This window comes from Leptonychotes weddellii, chromosome 11, assembly GCF_054177405.1.
Source record: "Leptonychotes weddellii isolate Sample4059 chromosome 11, ASM5417740v2, whole genome shotgun sequence".
Classification (NCBI taxonomy): Eukaryota; Metazoa; Chordata; class Mammalia; order Carnivora; family Phocidae; genus Leptonychotes; species Leptonychotes weddellii.
This window is the reverse complement of record NC_138379.1, coordinates 23,940,335-23,957,953: the sequence shown is the minus strand read 5'-3', so window position 1 is coordinate 23,957,953 and position 17,619 is coordinate 23,940,335. Positions and strand designations below refer to the sequence as shown.

At 52.4% G+C, this 17,619-nt stretch overlaps 1 protein-coding gene and 1 long non-coding RNA gene across 12 annotated transcripts in view; one reads left to right on the top strand and one right to left on the bottom strand.

Annotated features, from left to right (window-relative positions):
- The window catches only part of WT1 (WT1 transcription factor), a 48,531-nt gene extending 40,804 nt beyond the window's left edge, over positions 1-7,727 (bottom strand). For 2 of the 9 annotated variants that reach the window (XM_081798383.1, XM_081798384.1), the window contains exons 1-3: positions 6,978-7,727; positions 1,319-1,441; positions 751-853 (exon numbers count right to left, since the gene is read on the bottom strand). In XM_081798383.1, coding sequence (XP_081654509.1) covers positions 751-853; positions 1,319-1,441; positions 6,978-7,425 — 674 coding nt within the window. In that variant the 5' untranslated portion in view covers positions 7,426-7,727. Of the gene's footprint in view, positions 1-750; positions 854-1,318; positions 1,442-3,186; positions 3,416-6,977 lie in introns of those variants that run through there. The other 7 variants (XM_081798379.1, XM_081798380.1, XM_081798382.1 and 4 more) reach the window with 6 other exon arrangements.
- Positions 7,728-7,886: 159 nt separating this feature from the next.
- LOC115937800 (uncharacterized) overlaps positions 7,887-17,619 on the top strand; it is a 103,873-nt gene continuing 94,140 nt past the window's right edge. For all 3 annotated transcript variants that reach the window (XR_014138612.1, XR_014138613.1, XR_014138615.1), the window contains exon 1: positions 7,887-8,124. This is a non-coding gene — a long non-coding RNA (uncharacterized LOC115937800). The remainder of the gene's footprint in view (positions 8,125-17,619) is intronic.

Here is a 17,619-nt window from a genome sequence, read left to right as displayed (position 1 = left end):
CGGCCAAGTTCACCCAAAGTTGAAGAATAAATTTGGGGGAGAGAAGGCTGAGGGTGGAGCGAGAGCCGGGAGAACACACAAGGGACAGGGAAAAAAGCTTGGAAGGAAAAGAAGCTGGTCTTCTGCCTCCCTGGAACGGGAAGGAGGGCCGGCGCGGGCTGGAGCAGTGTCCCCGGGGGCCACCGCTGCGACCCGACCGCCGTCCGGCCGGCAGTCCGGGTCGGGTCCCGCGCGGGGCCCGGCGCTGGGAGCCACGCCCACCGAGCGCCGCCGCAGCCACAGACTCTGGAGCACCCGCGAGGGGAGCAGGCTGTGGTCCGAGCGTACGCGCCCTCGAATTACTCCCAGAGAAGGCCGGCCGGTGCGGCCAGTGGGCGAGGAGGGGTCTGAGAAGCGAGAAGAACGGAGTGGGAGTGCACTCCATGTTTAATCTTTGGTCCCGAGGAAGCTAAGGGCTCCTAAGCCTTACAAAAATAACTTCTCGAAGCGCCACTCTTCTTTAGCTCAAACAGTAACCGCCCTCGTTTATATTCAAAACAAGAGCGCCAGGAGACGAGGAAATCTGCTTCTTTCAAATCAGAGCCAGGAGATCTGCTTAAATTTGCTTTAAGTAGCTAAAAGCGTCCTTTGCCTCCGGACCCTACATGCCCGCGGTCCGCGCTGCCCGCGTCGGACGTTCCGGCTCCCGCCGGTTCGCGCGCCCCCTCCGGGGTCCCGGGAACCCAGACACCGTTCTGAGCGCCTTCCTACCTGCTGTAGGGCGTCCTCAGCAGCAGGGCCTGGCTGCCTGTGCAGCTATCGGTAGGGGTGTGGCAGCCATAGACTGGGGGCGGCACAGAGTACTGCTGCTCGCCTGCGGAGAGCCGAGGAGAGCCGAGTGAGCGCGCCCCAAAGGCTGGGGGGGGGAATAGGGGGGGAAGGTGCGAGGACGCGGGCAGGGTCTGGGACAGAGAGCATCCCCAGCCAGGCTCGGAGGATAAGCTGGGGGCAATGGGCCTGGATGCCGGGGCGTGCCGAGAGAAAGCGTCCAGATCGTAAGGAGCTAGTCTGCTTCTCACTTCACATTCCCTTAGCAGTCACTTCCTAGTACACCGAAAAGACCTTCGAGACGTTCGTAGACTCGCTTGAGTAGAGCTGTCCCCAACATACTTGGGGTGGGGGCTAAACTCAATCTTTTCTTTTAAATTGGGTGAGACTGGTCTGATTATTTCTAACAATCCCTTCTCTCACAATTTGCGGTGGGTTGGAAATTCCGGGGACGGGGGGGTCTGGCACGGAAGAAGGGGAGAAGGACCCCACATCATTCCCTCCTGCTTACCCAGAGAGCCCTGCTGGCCCATGGGGTCCTCGTGCTTGAAAGAGTGGTTGGGAAACTGCGCCGCGTGGTGCGAGGGCGTGTGACCGTAGCTGGGCGTCCCGTCGAAGGTGACTGTACTGTATCCTGCGAGCGCAGCGGAGAGAGAAGCACAACGTCAGCGGGGGGAGCCGGGTCGGTGCGTCTACCAAACCAGAACCCGGAGCGAGGAGCACGCGGCCTCCCCACCCCCACCCCCGAACCTGAAACCCCAGCGGAGGATTATGCCACCCCACCGGCCTCCAGAACTTTCGGCTGGAAGCCGGGCCCAAGCCCAAAGGTGTGACCTCGGGGCCGGCGCGCCGCCCTTTCCCAAGGAAAACCCTGACCTCCCCGCCGGTTCCCGATTCATGTCCGCCCCTCGTCTCCCACGGTGTTTGCCGCTCCTGAACCGAACCTCAGGCAAGTGAAGTATGAAGACCGCCAACCGCTCGCCAGAGAAAGTTCTTCATCTCCGAAGAGAAACACCGTGGCTCTTGCTCAGGGGCAGCGCGGGCGAGCGAAATGAATCTGTTCCGCTGACCCCGCGCTGACTCGGAGCCGTAAATCAGGGCACCGCGCACCAACTTTCATTAATTACTTGGAGCCCGTTAACCGGCATGGGCCTTAGATGTAAGGGAGAGTAGTTACTGAGTAATGTTATCTGAGGCTGCGCGACCCTACACGACGACACCCAAGGCCCTCAGGAAAGCTGGTGAAGGTTAAAAGAAGGGGCCCTTCCAGTTGAGCCCGCCGGCATCGGACCGATGCCCTCCTCCTTACCCTCTCGGACCCAACTCGCATCCAGTGCGTCCTTACTCTGACCACCACCGTGGGGTTCCTCGCGCCCCAGGTGGGGGAGCGTGCCTGTTTTAGGGTGTACCTGACTCCGTAGCTCCCTTTCCCTCCATGGCAGTGCACGGGTCCCCTGCCAGTTTCCCTACCAAGAACCCAAGGGCGAGACGGACCGGTTCTTCCCCAAGACACCCAACAGAATGTGGTGTCTTGATTGAAAACCGTGGTCTCCTTCTGTGATTATTGTTATTAAATTGCTTTAAACATATACCCCACCAGCTTCTGGAAAACTGTTGCCACCTCTGGGGAAAAAGTATCCTCCAGCTACGATGAAGGTCAGTCCCGGGGCCCTCAACGCAATGGTGGGATTCCCTCCTTTTATGCGCAGGCCCCAGCGTCTCTGGCCTGAGATCCAGGCCAGGAGGCGAATGAGATCGGCTCGGGCGCTCACAAAGGCTTCCCGCAGGGCCACGGTGCCGACCCATCCCCCGCTCATTCCCCCAGCTCCCCGCCTAGCCATTGCGCTGGATCTCCAAACTCCACTCAGTTTTTGGGAGTGGGATGTGTCAAACACCCAGGCATGACAGAGACTCTGCAACAGGTGTCTGCAAAGACTTAGGATGTACAGAGGAAGGAGACCATTACCCCATCTTTGAAACATATCCCCCAAACAAAAACAAAAACGGAGCTTCTCCTGCCAGCTCCGGGCAGTGCGGTGTGTCAGAGTGGGAGAGAGGGTCGTGGCAGGTCGTAAATACCGGATCGTACCAGGCAGGCAAAAGCTCACAGGTTGACAATTTAAGAAGCCACCAGCTTTTACAATTTGCATGATTCCAGTCCTACATCTCTCGCCTGCTAAGTAGCTGTCAGGCGTGGGTGAGCAGCTTGAGCTTCCTTTTGGGAGCGAAGTCACGGCCCTGTTTGAGGCCTACCCGTCAGCTTACAAACGAAATTTGGCTCTCAGTACCCAATTTTGCAGAGAGAAGGCCGAATTTTGAAAAGATATTTTTTAAAAGAAGAAGAAATAGAAACCACAAAGAAATTGTCTCTAGACGAACCCTTCTCCATTCCTGAGCAGATGAGTAGGCAGTGGCCCGGAGCACGTGCTGTCCTTGGAGGCGGGCTCCGCAATTGTAGGGTTGCGGGCTGCAGCTCCCGAACCCGCCACGTCGCCTCCGCGCCCCGCGAGGCTCCCAAGGGCCCCTCCCAGGCAGGACACGCAGACCGGGTTGGGGGGGTGGCAGGGGCCAGCCTCCAACCCCTCCCTCAAGACCCTCGGGAAGGGCCGTGTTGAAAGCGCCTGCGGAGGGGACAGAGGGCTCTTTTAATTAGAAGCTTATCGGACCCGGGACTGATTAGATCGCGCTGTCCTGGGGCCTCGTGCTGGGCCCGGCGCGGAGAGCGCGGGGGCGGGGGCCCAGGGAGGAACGGTTGCCGGCAAAAAGGGGCAGCGTGTTCAAAGGCTCCTTGTACAGGCCTTCGAGGGAGAGGCTTTAAGCGTCCGAGGTAGCGCTTTTCCCACGGTTAGTCTCTGCCCGGGAAGGGAGTGCAACCTTGACCGCGCGGAGAGGCGAGACACGCTCTGCACCTCCCTCCCCCGCGCGCGGCAGCGGAGGAACCCGGGAACCGCCTGGCCGAGCCTGGCCTCCCAAAAGCTGGGGGGTAGAGTGGACAGCAGGCTCAGTCAGGGAGGGGGGCATAAGACTGAAAATGATGACTCCACTGCTGTGGCAGAATAAGGAAAAATCTGTCCCCCAACGGAATACCCTCTCCAACGTGACCCAAAGGGGGGCGCCCTTCGCCCTTGGGTAGAGCCGGTCTCTATACCTGACCCTAGGGTGGCCTGGTGATGCCAAGGCCGCCTCCTGCCCTACGATTCAGAGCGCCCTCGGGGCTGGGGGAATCAGAGGCTGACTGACAAGCAATCTTTTTTTTCCCCCTCCTTAAATCCCGCATTAAGTCTGGGGCTACCCAAGTCCTCACCCCACTTCTGCCCTGACAAACCATCTAACCCTCACACACACACTACAGTCGGTTCAGTGCCCATCCAACAGGTCAAAGGAAATCTGTCTCAACAGAGGGGCCAAGATCCCTGGAAAAGGAGGTAGAAATAGCCTAGTATGGTCTGGGTTTGAGTCCCAGCTGTGCCACAGAGGGACCTGTTGCACACCTAATCTCTTAGAGCCTAGATTTTCTCATCCAGAAATAAGGAAGTCCTCTAATGTCAGACTCCATAACTCCAGTGTGCAAGGATGCACACTGCCTTAATGCTCAATCTCCAGTGCCTTGCACAGAGTAGATGCTCAATAAATGCTGAATTAATGTTTAGAAGATTAAGACACCACCTATACTGTTTAAGAAATGGGAAAGGGAGGGAGATGGCATGATGCCTGGGGGTGCCAACTGTCCTCTCCTGTGGGCCAGGGTTAGGCTGCTTTGCCTAGGGACAGGGATTCAGAGTCTTGATTCCTCTCTGCTGCAGCTTGTCCTGGGTCTGCTGATGGCCATTCTCATACTCTGGGGAAGGAGCTGATGCCCTTGCTTCCCCCAACACAAGCCTCCTGCCAGACCTTGCATTCCTGGGGGAGCCACAGGAACCCCAGAAATCAAGAGAATCAATCCAGAATTTCCAGGCCTCAGGGTTGCCAAGGCCAGGGCTGAGGCTGGAGCAGCTTCTGACATCTCACCCCAGCTCCCAGCTTCCCAGTAAGTCCCAACAGCCAGGCAAGCATGACCCACTCACATTTTCAATGCAAGAAAAACCTAAACCCACAGACGGGAACCGCCTTACAGGTTGTGGCATGCATCTGGGGCCGACTCTCCACCAGGCTTTTCCCCAGGATAGGGAAGAGAACTCCTTCACCTGCTAGTCCTGGTCCCCAACTCCCAAGCCTTTTATCTCTTTGGCAAGCCCCTTCATGCTGAACTGAGGGGATCCCAGGCACCAGACCTGCGTATAGAAGAGACCCAAACAGAGTGAAATCCCCACAGAACCTAGATGGTCTCAAATAAATGATAACAGCACAGTAGTATTTTGAGCCCCAGAAAACCAAATGGCTTCTCAGGCCCCTCCAAAGAGCACACATCCACACACAGATTCACTCACATCACACACCTGCCTGCCAGTCTTGCCCTTTCTGGTCCAGTCAATTTTAGGTTGGTCTGCTGCCTTCTGAATTTAGAGCCCCAAGCCAGGGGAAAGTTGGGCTTCTGCTCCAGTGGCATAGAACTTCAGGTGATGCTGAACCCCCAAGTTGCTCATGTCAGCTCTCCTCTTACAGATGGAGAAACTGATAACTGGAGATTTGTAAAAGGTAACAACAGCCTGCTAATTAGAGGTGACACTATCAGAGAACGCAAGCCTCTGAATCGACACTGAGTTGTTCCAACATCCCTTGAGTGGGAAACACTAACTTCCATTTAGGAAACACCTAGAATGGAGGGACCCGGGGTGCTGCTTGAGGTTCCTCCACAGAACACGGATCTCGGATTCCCTAAACGAAGAGGGGAGGGTGGTTTCGATTTCACCGGGGCTTCTGGTGAGCCAGGTGCTCCAGGCTGGTTTCAGCTAGGGACCACCTGAAGATACTCGTTTAGAAGGTGTTGGCATCAACCATGGACCAGCAGCATTGAGTCCTTCTGCGCCGTGGGAGCCCTGGCACCTCCTGCAAACGGTACACGCTCTGTTTCTCCCGTCCCAGCATCCCAGAAACATCCCAGTCCCTTAGGCCCGCACGAAATTTTGCTCCAGCAAAAGCATCCGGCATTGCGTTTGTAAGGCGTTTCCTAAAATATTGAATCAACCCGAATTGTTTTAAATTCTCAAAGAGCACATAAGTCCATTTAGAGTAAAACTGGAAAACAAACTACAGGGGCCTGGCACGATTGGTTCGGCTCTAGTCCCTGAGAAAGGTAAGTGGGTGTGCGGGCGCCAGAGCGGGAGAAGGACACTCCTGGCTGTGTCCCTCGATGTACACTGACTGAAGTCGGCAAACAAACTGTTCTTGTTCTAACCCGAACCGGCCAAAAACCTTTCCTCAGCGGAGCCCCGAGTTTAACAAGAAGGCACCAAGGCGCGCTGAAGGCAGGCCGATGCTTGGGCCTCGTTCCACGGCCTCTCGTAGGACCCGGTCCCACAGGGCTTGGAATGGGATGAACCGAGTTCTCCTCCAGCCCTGGAGCCCTCGCGGACGCCGCCTGAGCTGGAACCCAGGAGACATCCGCTATTATATATACCACCAGACGCGAAACCGACACGGTTCCAGAAAAGCCACTGTTTAGTTGCTAGCCCGTTCATTTACTCGTTCTTTGCTCCGTGATACTTCTCGGGCGTCTAACGTGTGCCGTCACCGTAGTAAAGGCTGGAGCGGCTCCTGACATTTTGGCGCAGCGTAGGAACACGGGCTGCTCCCCGGGTGCTGGCCCCACAGTGTAAAAGCTAAAAAGGTCCAGTGCCTCTTAACCGTTCGGTGGGGCCTTGAGCTACAGAGCACCTTCCTGAGACAGAGCCAGACGCTGCACCGGTTCCCCCTTCCCACTCCCACGGAGACTAGCAGTCCTGGAATCTCCCGGGGTCCGAGGGGCCCCAGATGACCTCCCGGCTCAGGCGAACCAGTCGGGCTCCCGGCTCTGCAGGATGTCAGGGGCCTCTGCCGGCACGTACTCCTTCTCCCAGGCCTCCTCTCCCCTAGCCGCTGCTTCCGCTACCCGCACAGTCCTTGGGGGGGGGGGGGGGGGACCGCCGGTTAAGAGCCGGGGTCAGGGAAGGGATAGGGCAGGGGAATGCCAGAGCGCGGCGGCAGCCCCGGCGCCACCCCGCGTGTAGGGGGCGCTCCCCCGGCCCGCTTACCCTGGTTGCGAATAGCGGGCTGGCTCTCGAGACAGCTGGGCAGGTAGGGCGCGTTAGGGAACATCCTGGCCTGGCCGGAGGACGCCTGGCTGGGCGGAGGAGGACCGAAGGGACCGTAGCGACAGGCTCCAGCTGTGCCGGTGAACTGGCCGGAGAAATGCACGGTGAAGGCGCTCAAGCACTGCTCCTCGTGCGGCTCCGCGCCGCCCCAGCTCGGCTCCTGTTTGATGAAGGAGTGAGGCGGCGGCGGCGGCGGCGGGGGTGGCGGCGGAGCCGGCGGCGGCGCAGGACCGCCCAGCGAACCGTAAGCCGAGGCGCCCGGGGGTGCAAAATCCAGCACGGGCGCCCACTGTGCGGCGCCGCTCACGGGCAGGGCGCAGCCACCGCCGCCACCCAGCGAGGGTACCGCCGGCAGCAGCGCATTCAGGTCCCGCACGTCAGAGCCCATTTGCTGCGGCTCAGCCCCGGACGCCCCGCGGCTCCTTCGGCCTTGCAGACGCTCGGCGCTGGACTCGGCCGCACCTAACTTGGCCCAGAGGCAGCCTGGGCCCCGGAGCCCCGGCTGCTCGGGCTGCTGAAGGCACCCAGAGCCGGAGCGGAGCGAGTGAGAAGACGCCGGCTCCGGGGCACACGTGGAAGCCGGCTCCTGCGGCAGGAGGAAGTCCAGGATCGCGGCAAGGAGGCGGCGGGGCCCCGGCTCCTGGGCTGCCGTCCCGGCTCTGGGTGGGTGGGTGAGTGAATGAGTGGGAGGGCGGGTGGGAAGGGGGGAGCGGACAGACCGTCGGGTTGCGGAGAGCCCCCGGGTGTGGGCGCTGCCTTGAACTCCTTACCCCAGCTGCCTGGCTGCCCCCAGCTTCCCAAAGCTCAAATAAGAGGGGCCGGCGGCGGGGGAGGAGGAGGAGCCAGGAGCCTCGGCCGCTCCATTCACACCGCAGCCTAAGCCCAGCCAGGCAGCGCGCGCGGCTCGGAGGGGGCGCCCTCGCCGCGGGGGTGGGGGCGGGCCCGAGGGAGCGTACCTCTGGGAGACACCCTCCTCTCCTACCCGCCACGCGCTCTCAGCTGGCCTGCGGGACCCAGCCCACCCCCCACCTCCCCTTCTCGGCCTTCGCAAGTGTGGGCGCCTCTGGGCCCTGGCGAGTCTCTCCAGGTGAGCAGTGAATGTCCCCACATCCCTGTGTGATGGGGGGCGGATGGGGTTGTTAAACTGAGAGGGCGGGTTCAAGGGAGGGGCAGGTGAGCTCCACGGGGGCGGGAACTTCAGGAAAGCACTGAAAACTTTCCCGGGCTTCAAAGAGAATTCCTTTGCTCTGAGCCCGAAAGTCCGGCTCTTGCTTCTAGAGCCGCCTGGCAGGACTGGTGGCCGTAATCTCAGGTTCACTGGGATGGGGGTGACACTTTATGGGTTCCAGAGGCCAGACTCAAGGTGAACGTGGGTGACCTGGGGGGGCGCGGTGCATCAGCTGTGATAAATGGCGTATTTCGATCGTCTGGTAGTTGGTTACTTGATGAGGTTTGTGCCCAGACGAGGGCAGTTGTCGCCTGCCTAAAAATTGGTGTCAGCGGCACTTAATCTCCTTTTCTAGCGAGAGATATTTAACTCTTCTTCGGTGAAGCCGGGAAAACAGCGGCTAGTTTGGGAGGGAAGGAAACCTTTAGGGGAACACCCAGAGCCTGCACACATTCCGACCGCAGAATCCTGGAGCCCAGGTTGGAGGGTGAGAGGTGGGGAGGATTCGAAGTCCAAGCCCCTGGGGAGAGGTTTGGCTCCTGCAGCCAATGCCGCCGAGCTCGGCCTCCGCTCACGGTCGAGAATACCGTTCTGGATAAGCAGTGACTGATAAGGGGACGCAAACCAGTTAGGAGGACCATGAAGGAAAGCCCTCGGTGGCCCACGGTCCAGGGGAGTGTTCGCTCCATTGGGAGCTCGGAGCGCCGGGCTTCGAAACATCAGACTCCTCTCTCTACCTAGTCACTCTATGGGAGCCCCGCGCCTCGGGGCAGGTGTTTGAGGTTTTGTTTCGGTTCTTCCTCAGTAGTCAGGATTTAGGGCGATGCGGATCCTAGGCAAGGAGAAGCGCTGGGAACCCGGGTTCGAGTGCGTTTCGGGGCGCGTGGAAACGCCCAGGAGAGCCAGGGGGCAGCGGCGACGGCGCAGCCTGGACCGGCCAAGAGCGCGGACGGGCAGCGGCCAGTGGCCGCCAGGCCTCTTAGTCCAGGCTGGCCGCGGAAGGGCCCGCAGCTCTCCGCCAAGCCCTATGCGAAGCGACAACCATGGTAGTTGCAGTTTTACAAAGAAACGGAACGTTTGAAAAGCCTTGGCATGCTCTTCATTTTCTTGCGCTTTGGTTTTAGTTCATTTGCACTGAGTAAATAAGTAGACCCGAGTTCCGGCTGCGAACCCGAGGCGTTGGCGGGCTCAGAACCTACACGCCAAACAAAATTCCCTCCTCTTGGGGTCGCTCGTCCTAGAGGCGCAGGAGACCGTGAGGGCAAAGGTCGGGAACACGAGCTACCCGCTTGTTCCCCCAGCCACCTACGAGGTCCTGCACCCCTCTTTGCGCTACTTTGGTGCTTGGGTGAGCTTGTCTCCACTTAGAAGCTTTATCTTTTTTTTAAAGAAGTGAAAAGGTTCTGGAGGCCAGCTCCTTCTCCCCCGACACTCTGTGAGCTGCCCACTACGCTCCCACAGGTGCAGTCTGGAAACCGGGGGCTGGGCTGGAGAGCTGGGCAGGGGCATGCGCGTTTGGTCCTTTTGATGCGGAAAGGCCCCGGGAGACGAAACTTCTCAGGCCAAGTTGCCCCTAGAACGCCGCAGACCCCTGTCTCATACCCACCACTTTTACTTCGACGTCGAAGTAGTTTTTCTTAACTAGGATTCACTGAAGCGCCACGAGGGATGGAGAGCCCTTTATGAAAAGTCAGGGATTTGTATTTGCCAACGAAAAGGTCGAGATTGTTTCTCTTTTATCCTCCTTTGCAAAGTTTTTTTTGTTGGGGGGGTCTTTGGAGGGAGGTGGCTTGAACGTGAGCTTTTGTGGTTTTGAATCCCAGATAGGGCAGAGGTGCTTAATTTTGCGCCTTTACGTTTAAAAAAAGTTTTTGTTCAGGGGCGGGGTGGGGTGGAGTGAGAGGAAAGGGGGGCCGAGAACATTTAGGACTCCTCTCTTCTCCGCCATTTGTTGCCTGAGAATCCTAGAGGGAGGGAAGAGCAGTAGTGCGATCCCCGCTTCAGCCCTGCGGTGCCGCCTCGCTCCGACTTCGTAGTCCGAAACGGTGGGAGGAGTTCCCTGCAACCCGCGGGGCCGGGAAGTGAGTGCTGCGCGTCGGCAGGCGCTCGAAGTCGGAAGGCCGCAGCCCAGAGGTCTCCGAATGCCGCCACCCATCCCCATCCCCGGAAGCCCAGGAGCGCCTGGCCCAACGCTGGGAAACCGGCACACTGAGGTCCCCCTTCTTCCCTCGGGTAACGTTCTCTGCGGGAGCTCGGCGGTTACCCAGGCAGACGCGCCCGCTACGCTGGCCTCGTTGCCCTGAGCCTGCCAGGCGGAGCGACAGAAAATCGGGGGGGGAGGAAGTCTGCCCGCCTCGGCAGGTGGGCGCTCTCCTGCCCCTCCGCAGCTCCAGGCCCAAGGAAATGAGGGCGGCGGAGACCTGGCTGCCCCTTCTCTCATTCACCCTTCCACTTGCCGTCAGCGCTGAGACTTGTGGCACAGAGGATCTGGTCTGAATCACCGTTTGGCAGAGATGGAAATTCAACTCCCCGTCTACAGAGAAGGAAACTGAGGCCCAGGCAGAGGGAGGAAAGGCAGCTGTAGAGCTCAATGGTTAAGAGGATGGAATTGGTGGTCAGAGAATGGAATTTCGGGTCCACCAGGTAACAGCTGTGTAACCCTAGAGGACTTCCATAGCCTCTCTGAGCCTCAGTTTCCTTACTAATCAGACGGGATAATGGAATACTAGCGTCCACTTCATGGGGTCGTGGGGAGTAGACCGGAGGATAGTGTTGGTTTACGCATTCAATAAACGTCACAACTGTAACTATTATTAAGGATACATAGCAAAATAGTGGCAAAGCTAAGCTGAAACCCTGGTGTCTCAACTTCTAGCTCGGGGCTTTACCCCCACTATCCTTTTGCCTCTGTAGAGATAATGGAATGGGGTGTAAAGAAAAGAGGGAGAGAGAGACGTTAAAAACCCATGTGGCTCTGATACATTGGTAAAAGGCATCCTGGTCTGGAAGGTGCTTAATTATTGAGAGATCAAAAAATCGCCGCAGAGTGGTAGAGGGTACTGACGACCTCTAACCGCCACCGCTCCCCCCCCCCGCCCCTTTGACCCCGGCGCTGTCAACTGAATCTGACCAAGGACCGAGCCCGGCCCTGCAGCCGCCGCCCCAGGGAGCAGGGCGTACTCCTGGGCTGCGCTCCGGGCGTCACCCCGCGGCTGCCGACAACTGAATAAACACTCCGAAGCGCTGCGATCTGTCAAGGGCTGGGGCCGAAGACGCAGAAGAGGAGTGGCTCCACCGCCAGACGCCCAGGAGGAAGGGGCGCTCGATTAGCACCTCGCGCAGGGGCTAGAGCCCGGAGCTCCACGCGCAGGACCAGCAGCCTAATCGGGGCTCCTCCCCTCCCTCCCCATTCCAACTCTTGGGTTTCTGCTTACCTGACCTCTGGACAGGGGCTTAGGCCGGTTTCCAGGCCCGTACTGGCAGTAGAAACCCCAGCTTCATTTCTTTAAATTTAAAAAAAAAAAAAAAGTACGGGAGGGACTTTTGTTAGAGCGTACCCCCGTTTTGTCCCCCCACTCTGGGTTCCTCTGCTCATTTGAAAAATAACTCGATCTTTTTGAACAACCTCTCGTCTACAGTACGAACTCCGTTCTCTGACCCAGTTTGGGGGTTCAGGACCGGCGAGCACCGCCGCCTGGGCGCTGCAAAATTTTCCCTCTGCCCCAGCTTGCAGTGCCTGGAACCGCCAGAGTTTACCCGTTTGTTCTGATGCCACCTCGAGATGGTCCCCAAGCTCCCAGAGAGTCCCCGTTGAAAGAATTCCGCAGCGCTGCCTCTATTATTATACCGTAAATCTTTTTAAATTCTGGAACTAATTATATAGAGGATATGTCTCAATTTGTTCTGCATTAATGCCACAGTGGGGATGGAGGCCGGGCCGCGGCCGGAGCAGATACGTAGGCCATGAAATTGATGAACTGAGAGTTGCTCCCAGTCCTAAGCGCACCATCTGGAATTCCAGTCTGAGGTTACAATTAGAACTCCTGACCCCAGATTCAACTTTGCAAACAACAGGGGAAAAAATGGGGAAAAGAAAAAAACCAAGAAAAAAAAAAAAACCAACTTATATTCTGCACCTGTAAAAAAAAAAAAAATCCCTACACAATCTTAAAATCTTTCCATCTTAGAAGATTCTTTCCAAGTATTCTTTTGTGTTTCTTTAACCTATAAAAGATAATGGAATATATTTTATAGACTGGATTTTATCTTACCCCTTTCCCTCTCCCGACTGCACTCAGTTTAATAGTTGTCAGTTTTTTCTCAGTGTTTTTTCTTAAGCATTGGATTATAATTATATGGGACCAAAATATTCCTTAGTAAATTAGCTTGCTAAATATTCTGTCATTTTGTGATTCTGCTTTTGAGAAACCGCTTAATTACAGAAATCTATCTGGATCTAGGAACTTTTTTGTCTGTTGCTCCAGCTTAACTGTAATCAGAGATTTTACTTGTTGTAATTTTATTTGTGTTCTAAATTGGTTAGGCCAATTTCTTCCTTCTTTCTTTAGTAACACACTGCTTTATTTTCCTCTCACTTTGACCCTCTGAAGAAAACGAAGGACCAGGCAGTACTGGGGAAATCTGTTAAATTTATTAGCATAAATGCGTAGACAAAATGAGATATAAATCATTCAGCTGTATTAAGCCATAAAGTATCCCAATGAAGTCAGTGCTTCACAAGGGTCCTGGTGTATAAATGTTCATACAAAATAAGGTATCAGTATTATCTTTCAAACTGAATATACGTTGTAAAAATATCCAAATGTTGAATTAGGAATATGGGGGCGTTGGCAGGGCAGGAAGGGTATATTCCTTAGAGCAGCCTGTTAGTGATTTGGTGGCTCAAAAGCATGGCAGAAGAAAAATCTCCACAGTTTGCATTAGGAATATTCAGTAGACAGTTTTTTTGAAGAAAGGTATACAGGATATATTTGATGAGAAGTAAAGAAATAAGGAAAGAAGAAATGAATAGAGAGCAAAACATTGCTTTCTGTGGAATGCTTTTTTCCCCCAAAAGGTCAATTTAGCTTCAAAAAAAAAAAAATCTACTCAGAAAAGACACTGGCTCTTCATACAGATAACGGATGAGCCATTAGTAAAGAGCCACCTGGGCCTTCGTCTGCGAACCCGGATATGCAGCTGGTCGGCAGAAAGATGTGAATTCACTAGAGGTGGACGGGAGAAAAGGGGTGGGGGAGTGAGGAAGGGGAGGTGCCAGAATTCCTAGCAGAGGTTTACCAAGACAAAAAAATCAGACAAAATGTTTAAGGAGCAATGGCTCGCAAAGCTCATAATCACAGCTCTTTGTAAATCTTGGCAAACCAAGGCATTCTTTGCCTTTTAGAAATGATTGTTCCAAAGCCTCACCCCCCCACCCCCCCCTACCCCCGCCACCTTAATCAAGGAATTTACCAGAGAAAAGGCAATAGTCCCCCTTTTCTTTACCAGGGGCATCCTCAGATTTTGGGTTTCATCAGTTCATTCATCATTGGGCAACTATTTCTTGGCACTTCCTTTGTGCCGGGCGTTGTGGCAGGGACTGGAAATATAGGAGTAGGAGGACAGGCTCCACCCTGCTCTCACTGAGCTTACATTCCAGGAGGAAGGACAGACAAATTACAAGCAAAGAAGGCAGATACTTTCAGGTAAGGGTAACTGCTACAAAGAAACAAGGAGATTTGGTAGACTAGAGGCCTAAAGGTAAAAGACAGGGATGGGAGCAAATAGACCTGCACTGCCCTGTCTTAATGTGTAAGTATCCCACCTTACTGTTGTGTGGCAGGAAGGGTTTGAAGGATTTGGAACGTTCAGTCTGGACAGATCTCTGCCTACAAGGGGGCTGGACTTTATGGAATCAGGAGGATAGCTGTTTAGATAGGGCTGGATTAAAATCGCCACCACCAGGGACACCTGGGTGGCTCAGTCGGTTAAGCGGCTGTCTTCAGCTCAGGTCATGATCCCAGGGTCCTGCGCTTGAGTCCCAAATCAAGCTCCTTGCTCAGCGGGGAGCCTGCTTTTCCCCCTGCCTGCAGCTCCCCCTGCTTGTGCGCTCTCTCTCTCTCTCTCTGAAACATAAATAAATACAATCTTAAAAAAATAAAATAAAACCGCCACCACCGGCTGAGTGATGTGAAAGTTACTTAACCTCCAAAACACTCCATTTTCTCCTCTTGATAAAAACAACAGCACCTATTGAAGTTGAGAGAACTAGATGAGGAAAGGCATGTGCCATTTTTTAGCCCAAAGGGAACCCTCATAAATGGTGACTATTATCTATATTCATATAGATTCTGTTATTCTTCGCTTCTAATTAATTGATAAGTTATAGACTTAATATCAATATTGGTGTGAGTTAAGAAAATCTTCACTGTTGTTGGATCAGGGAGAAGGGCAGGAAGAGAAGCCCTTTGTCAACAATTCTAACCTTAAGCAGGGTTTCTTGCTGCCTTGAAGTGCATTGAAATCATTCTGTCCTACACCCAGGCCTGAAACAGAAAACACATGGCTTCTACTTGAAAATCAAGCTTAGATTCTTCGTTTCAGTACAGAAGGCTATAGGTTAATGTCAGCTCGAAAGGTTTAGGATGGGATTGTTCCTTACAGCCACATTTCAGATATGTAGCCTAGTCTAGAATAAAGAATCCTGGGCTAGGTATAAAAAAACTTGGGCTCAAATCCTGTTTCTGACAATGACCATGGCCTTGGGGAAATAACTTAAGCTCTTCATTTTTCAATACTTTTATCTGTAAAACAAGAATGATAATAAGGATGAAATAAAGCAAACCATGATTTGAAAACTGCACAGTGCTAGGCAATGCTTGCAGAGGGCCATCAGGACCATCTGTAACATGGGAACTAACCGGGGAAAGAAATGCTGTGAGCATTTCTCCTGCATGTTTCGTCCTTTGAAAAGTGGGCATAGTACCTTTCTCATGGGGCTGTCGTGAGAAGGACATGAGATGTGTGTATAACCTTTCTGAACACCGCCTGGAATAGAGTGCTTGCTACCCAAGTGTGGCTGCTGCCTTTGTTGTCAGCCTTCCCTAGTCATGCTCCCAGAGCTGAGCTTCACCTTTTCACACTGACAGTTTGTTTTTTTTTTTTTTTTTTACTCTGACAGGACAAAATAGTATAAAGAGCAGGACTTAGGGATCAGATGTCTGGGGTTTAAATCCTCCTCTGTTCCTTATTTTCTGTATGACTTTGGGTGACTTCCTTATTTTTTCTGAGCCTTAAGGTTCATAACTGTAAAAATGGGAGCTAAGGAGACCTTCACTCACAGAGTTGTTTTGAGAACAGATTAATACAACACATGTAAAGTTCCTACATGGGGCCTGGCATGTAGTCAGAAATCAATAAATGGTAGTTATTAAGTTTCCAATTTGTCTAATCAGAGAATATTAATTTATCTCAAAAAACTGATCAGCCACCAAGAACTTGAATTACAGCATGATTCTGAGCAGACACAGAAACAAATTCCCATCTTCTAAATTTACCTGTGCCAATAAATAAATTAATTAATTAGTTAATTAATTAATTCACCTGTGCCACATCGAAATCTTACTCCTTCATATAGGAAAGACTTTGCAGTCAAAGCATTGACTATGACTTTCCTTTTTGACTATCAGCCCATTAGGTTGTAAGTTAGAATCCCATTTATTTTCACTGAGTTTCTTCGCAGAATATCCAGCATATATCAAGGACTTTGGTAATCTCATTTTTCAAAATAAGCAGAAAACTTTTCAGCCAATTGAGAGAAAAAAACCGTTTGACTCTCTTCCTGGAGTTGCCACATAGCATTTATTAATAGCTCTGTAAACAGGCTTGAACATAGTATCAGCTGGCTGCTCAAGATATTACAAAAGTTTATGAGAAGTTGCTCAGGAAAAACAAGATAGAGTCATTAGAAATCTGATGCTGGTCAAGAGTGCCTTTATCCTGAGTCTCCATAAATCACAAACAAATGAAACTTCTATTGTGATCACTGTTCCAGGTCTAAAGGATCTCCCTCTCCCCTTTAGTAGAAATTAAATAACATTTAAGAAAGCCCAAGATTTTTTTTCTCTACTGATACAGAGACTAATTACAGAATTTCCCAAGAGGTAATAAATATCAAACTCTAATCAACAGATGTGACATACAATAAATAAGAAGCATATAACTTTGATTCTCTAGGGCACATGTTTATCTTTAATTATCCCCAACCTGCGAATGGAATAACTGTTGTTATCTGTTATATTTATTATTTGTTTCTAGAGTGACACCACATTTTTATCTTGCCCAGAACAGTCGCAGTTTAACCTGTTGTCCCAGCTTAATTATTAATTGCTCTCCTTTTACTTCCCAAAGTGTTTTGGTATTGATGGTAAATGATAAGGACTCCACTTGCTTAAAATTTTATTTTATAAAAAAGACAATTCAAGAAAGCCATTAGAACAAAAGCGAAAAACAAGAGTTAATTATGGGTAGTGAGAAGAAGAAAAGATTGGATTAATATTAGAGATCAAAGGATGAGGGGGTGCCTGGGTGGCTCGGTCGGTTAAGCATCTGCCTTTGGTTCAAGTCATGATCTCAGGGTCCTGGGATTGAGCCCTTGTCGGGCTCCCTGCTCATCAGGGAGGCTGCTTCTCCCTCTCCCTCTGTCCCTATCCCCTTCACCCACTTGATCTCTCTCTCTCTCTCTCTCTCTCGAATAAATCAATAAAATATTTTTTTAAAAAGAAATCAAAGAATAATTACTATAATTGAGCATAAAACTTAGTTCTGAGCTTCCTGACAGCCAAGTCAAAAAGGGAAAATAAAACTTGTTACATTATCTCTCATTATGCAATAGAGAGAAGAAACCCAGTTTTTTCAGAAGAGACAAACGTTTCTAGCACTAAACTCTAACAGAAACTTATCTCACTGGCCTTCCTCTAAGGATCATCAGACAATGGTTAGTGACTTCAACAATAAAAAAAACAAAACAAAACAAACAAACAAACAAAAAAACAATAAAGTTTCAAAAGATGCAGAGATATTCTCTGACTGGTGGCTTCTCATTTCAACCCAACAGTGTAGTATTAAAATTATAGTTCTTTTTCTAAAAAACAAAAACAAAACAAAACAAAAAAACCCCCAAACTTTTTCTAAAAGGGAAGAGGCAGTAATATAATCCCTTTTTATAGTTTTCTGGGAGTCTGACCTGATTCAAATTAACCTAATGTGTTAATTTTCAGAAACTGCCAACTGATAATTTTTATTTTTTATTTTTTTATGTTTTTTAAAGATTTTATTTATTTATTTGACAGAGAAAGAGAGTGTGAGAAGGAACACAAGCAGGGGGAGTGGGAGAGGGGAGAAGCAGGCTTCCCG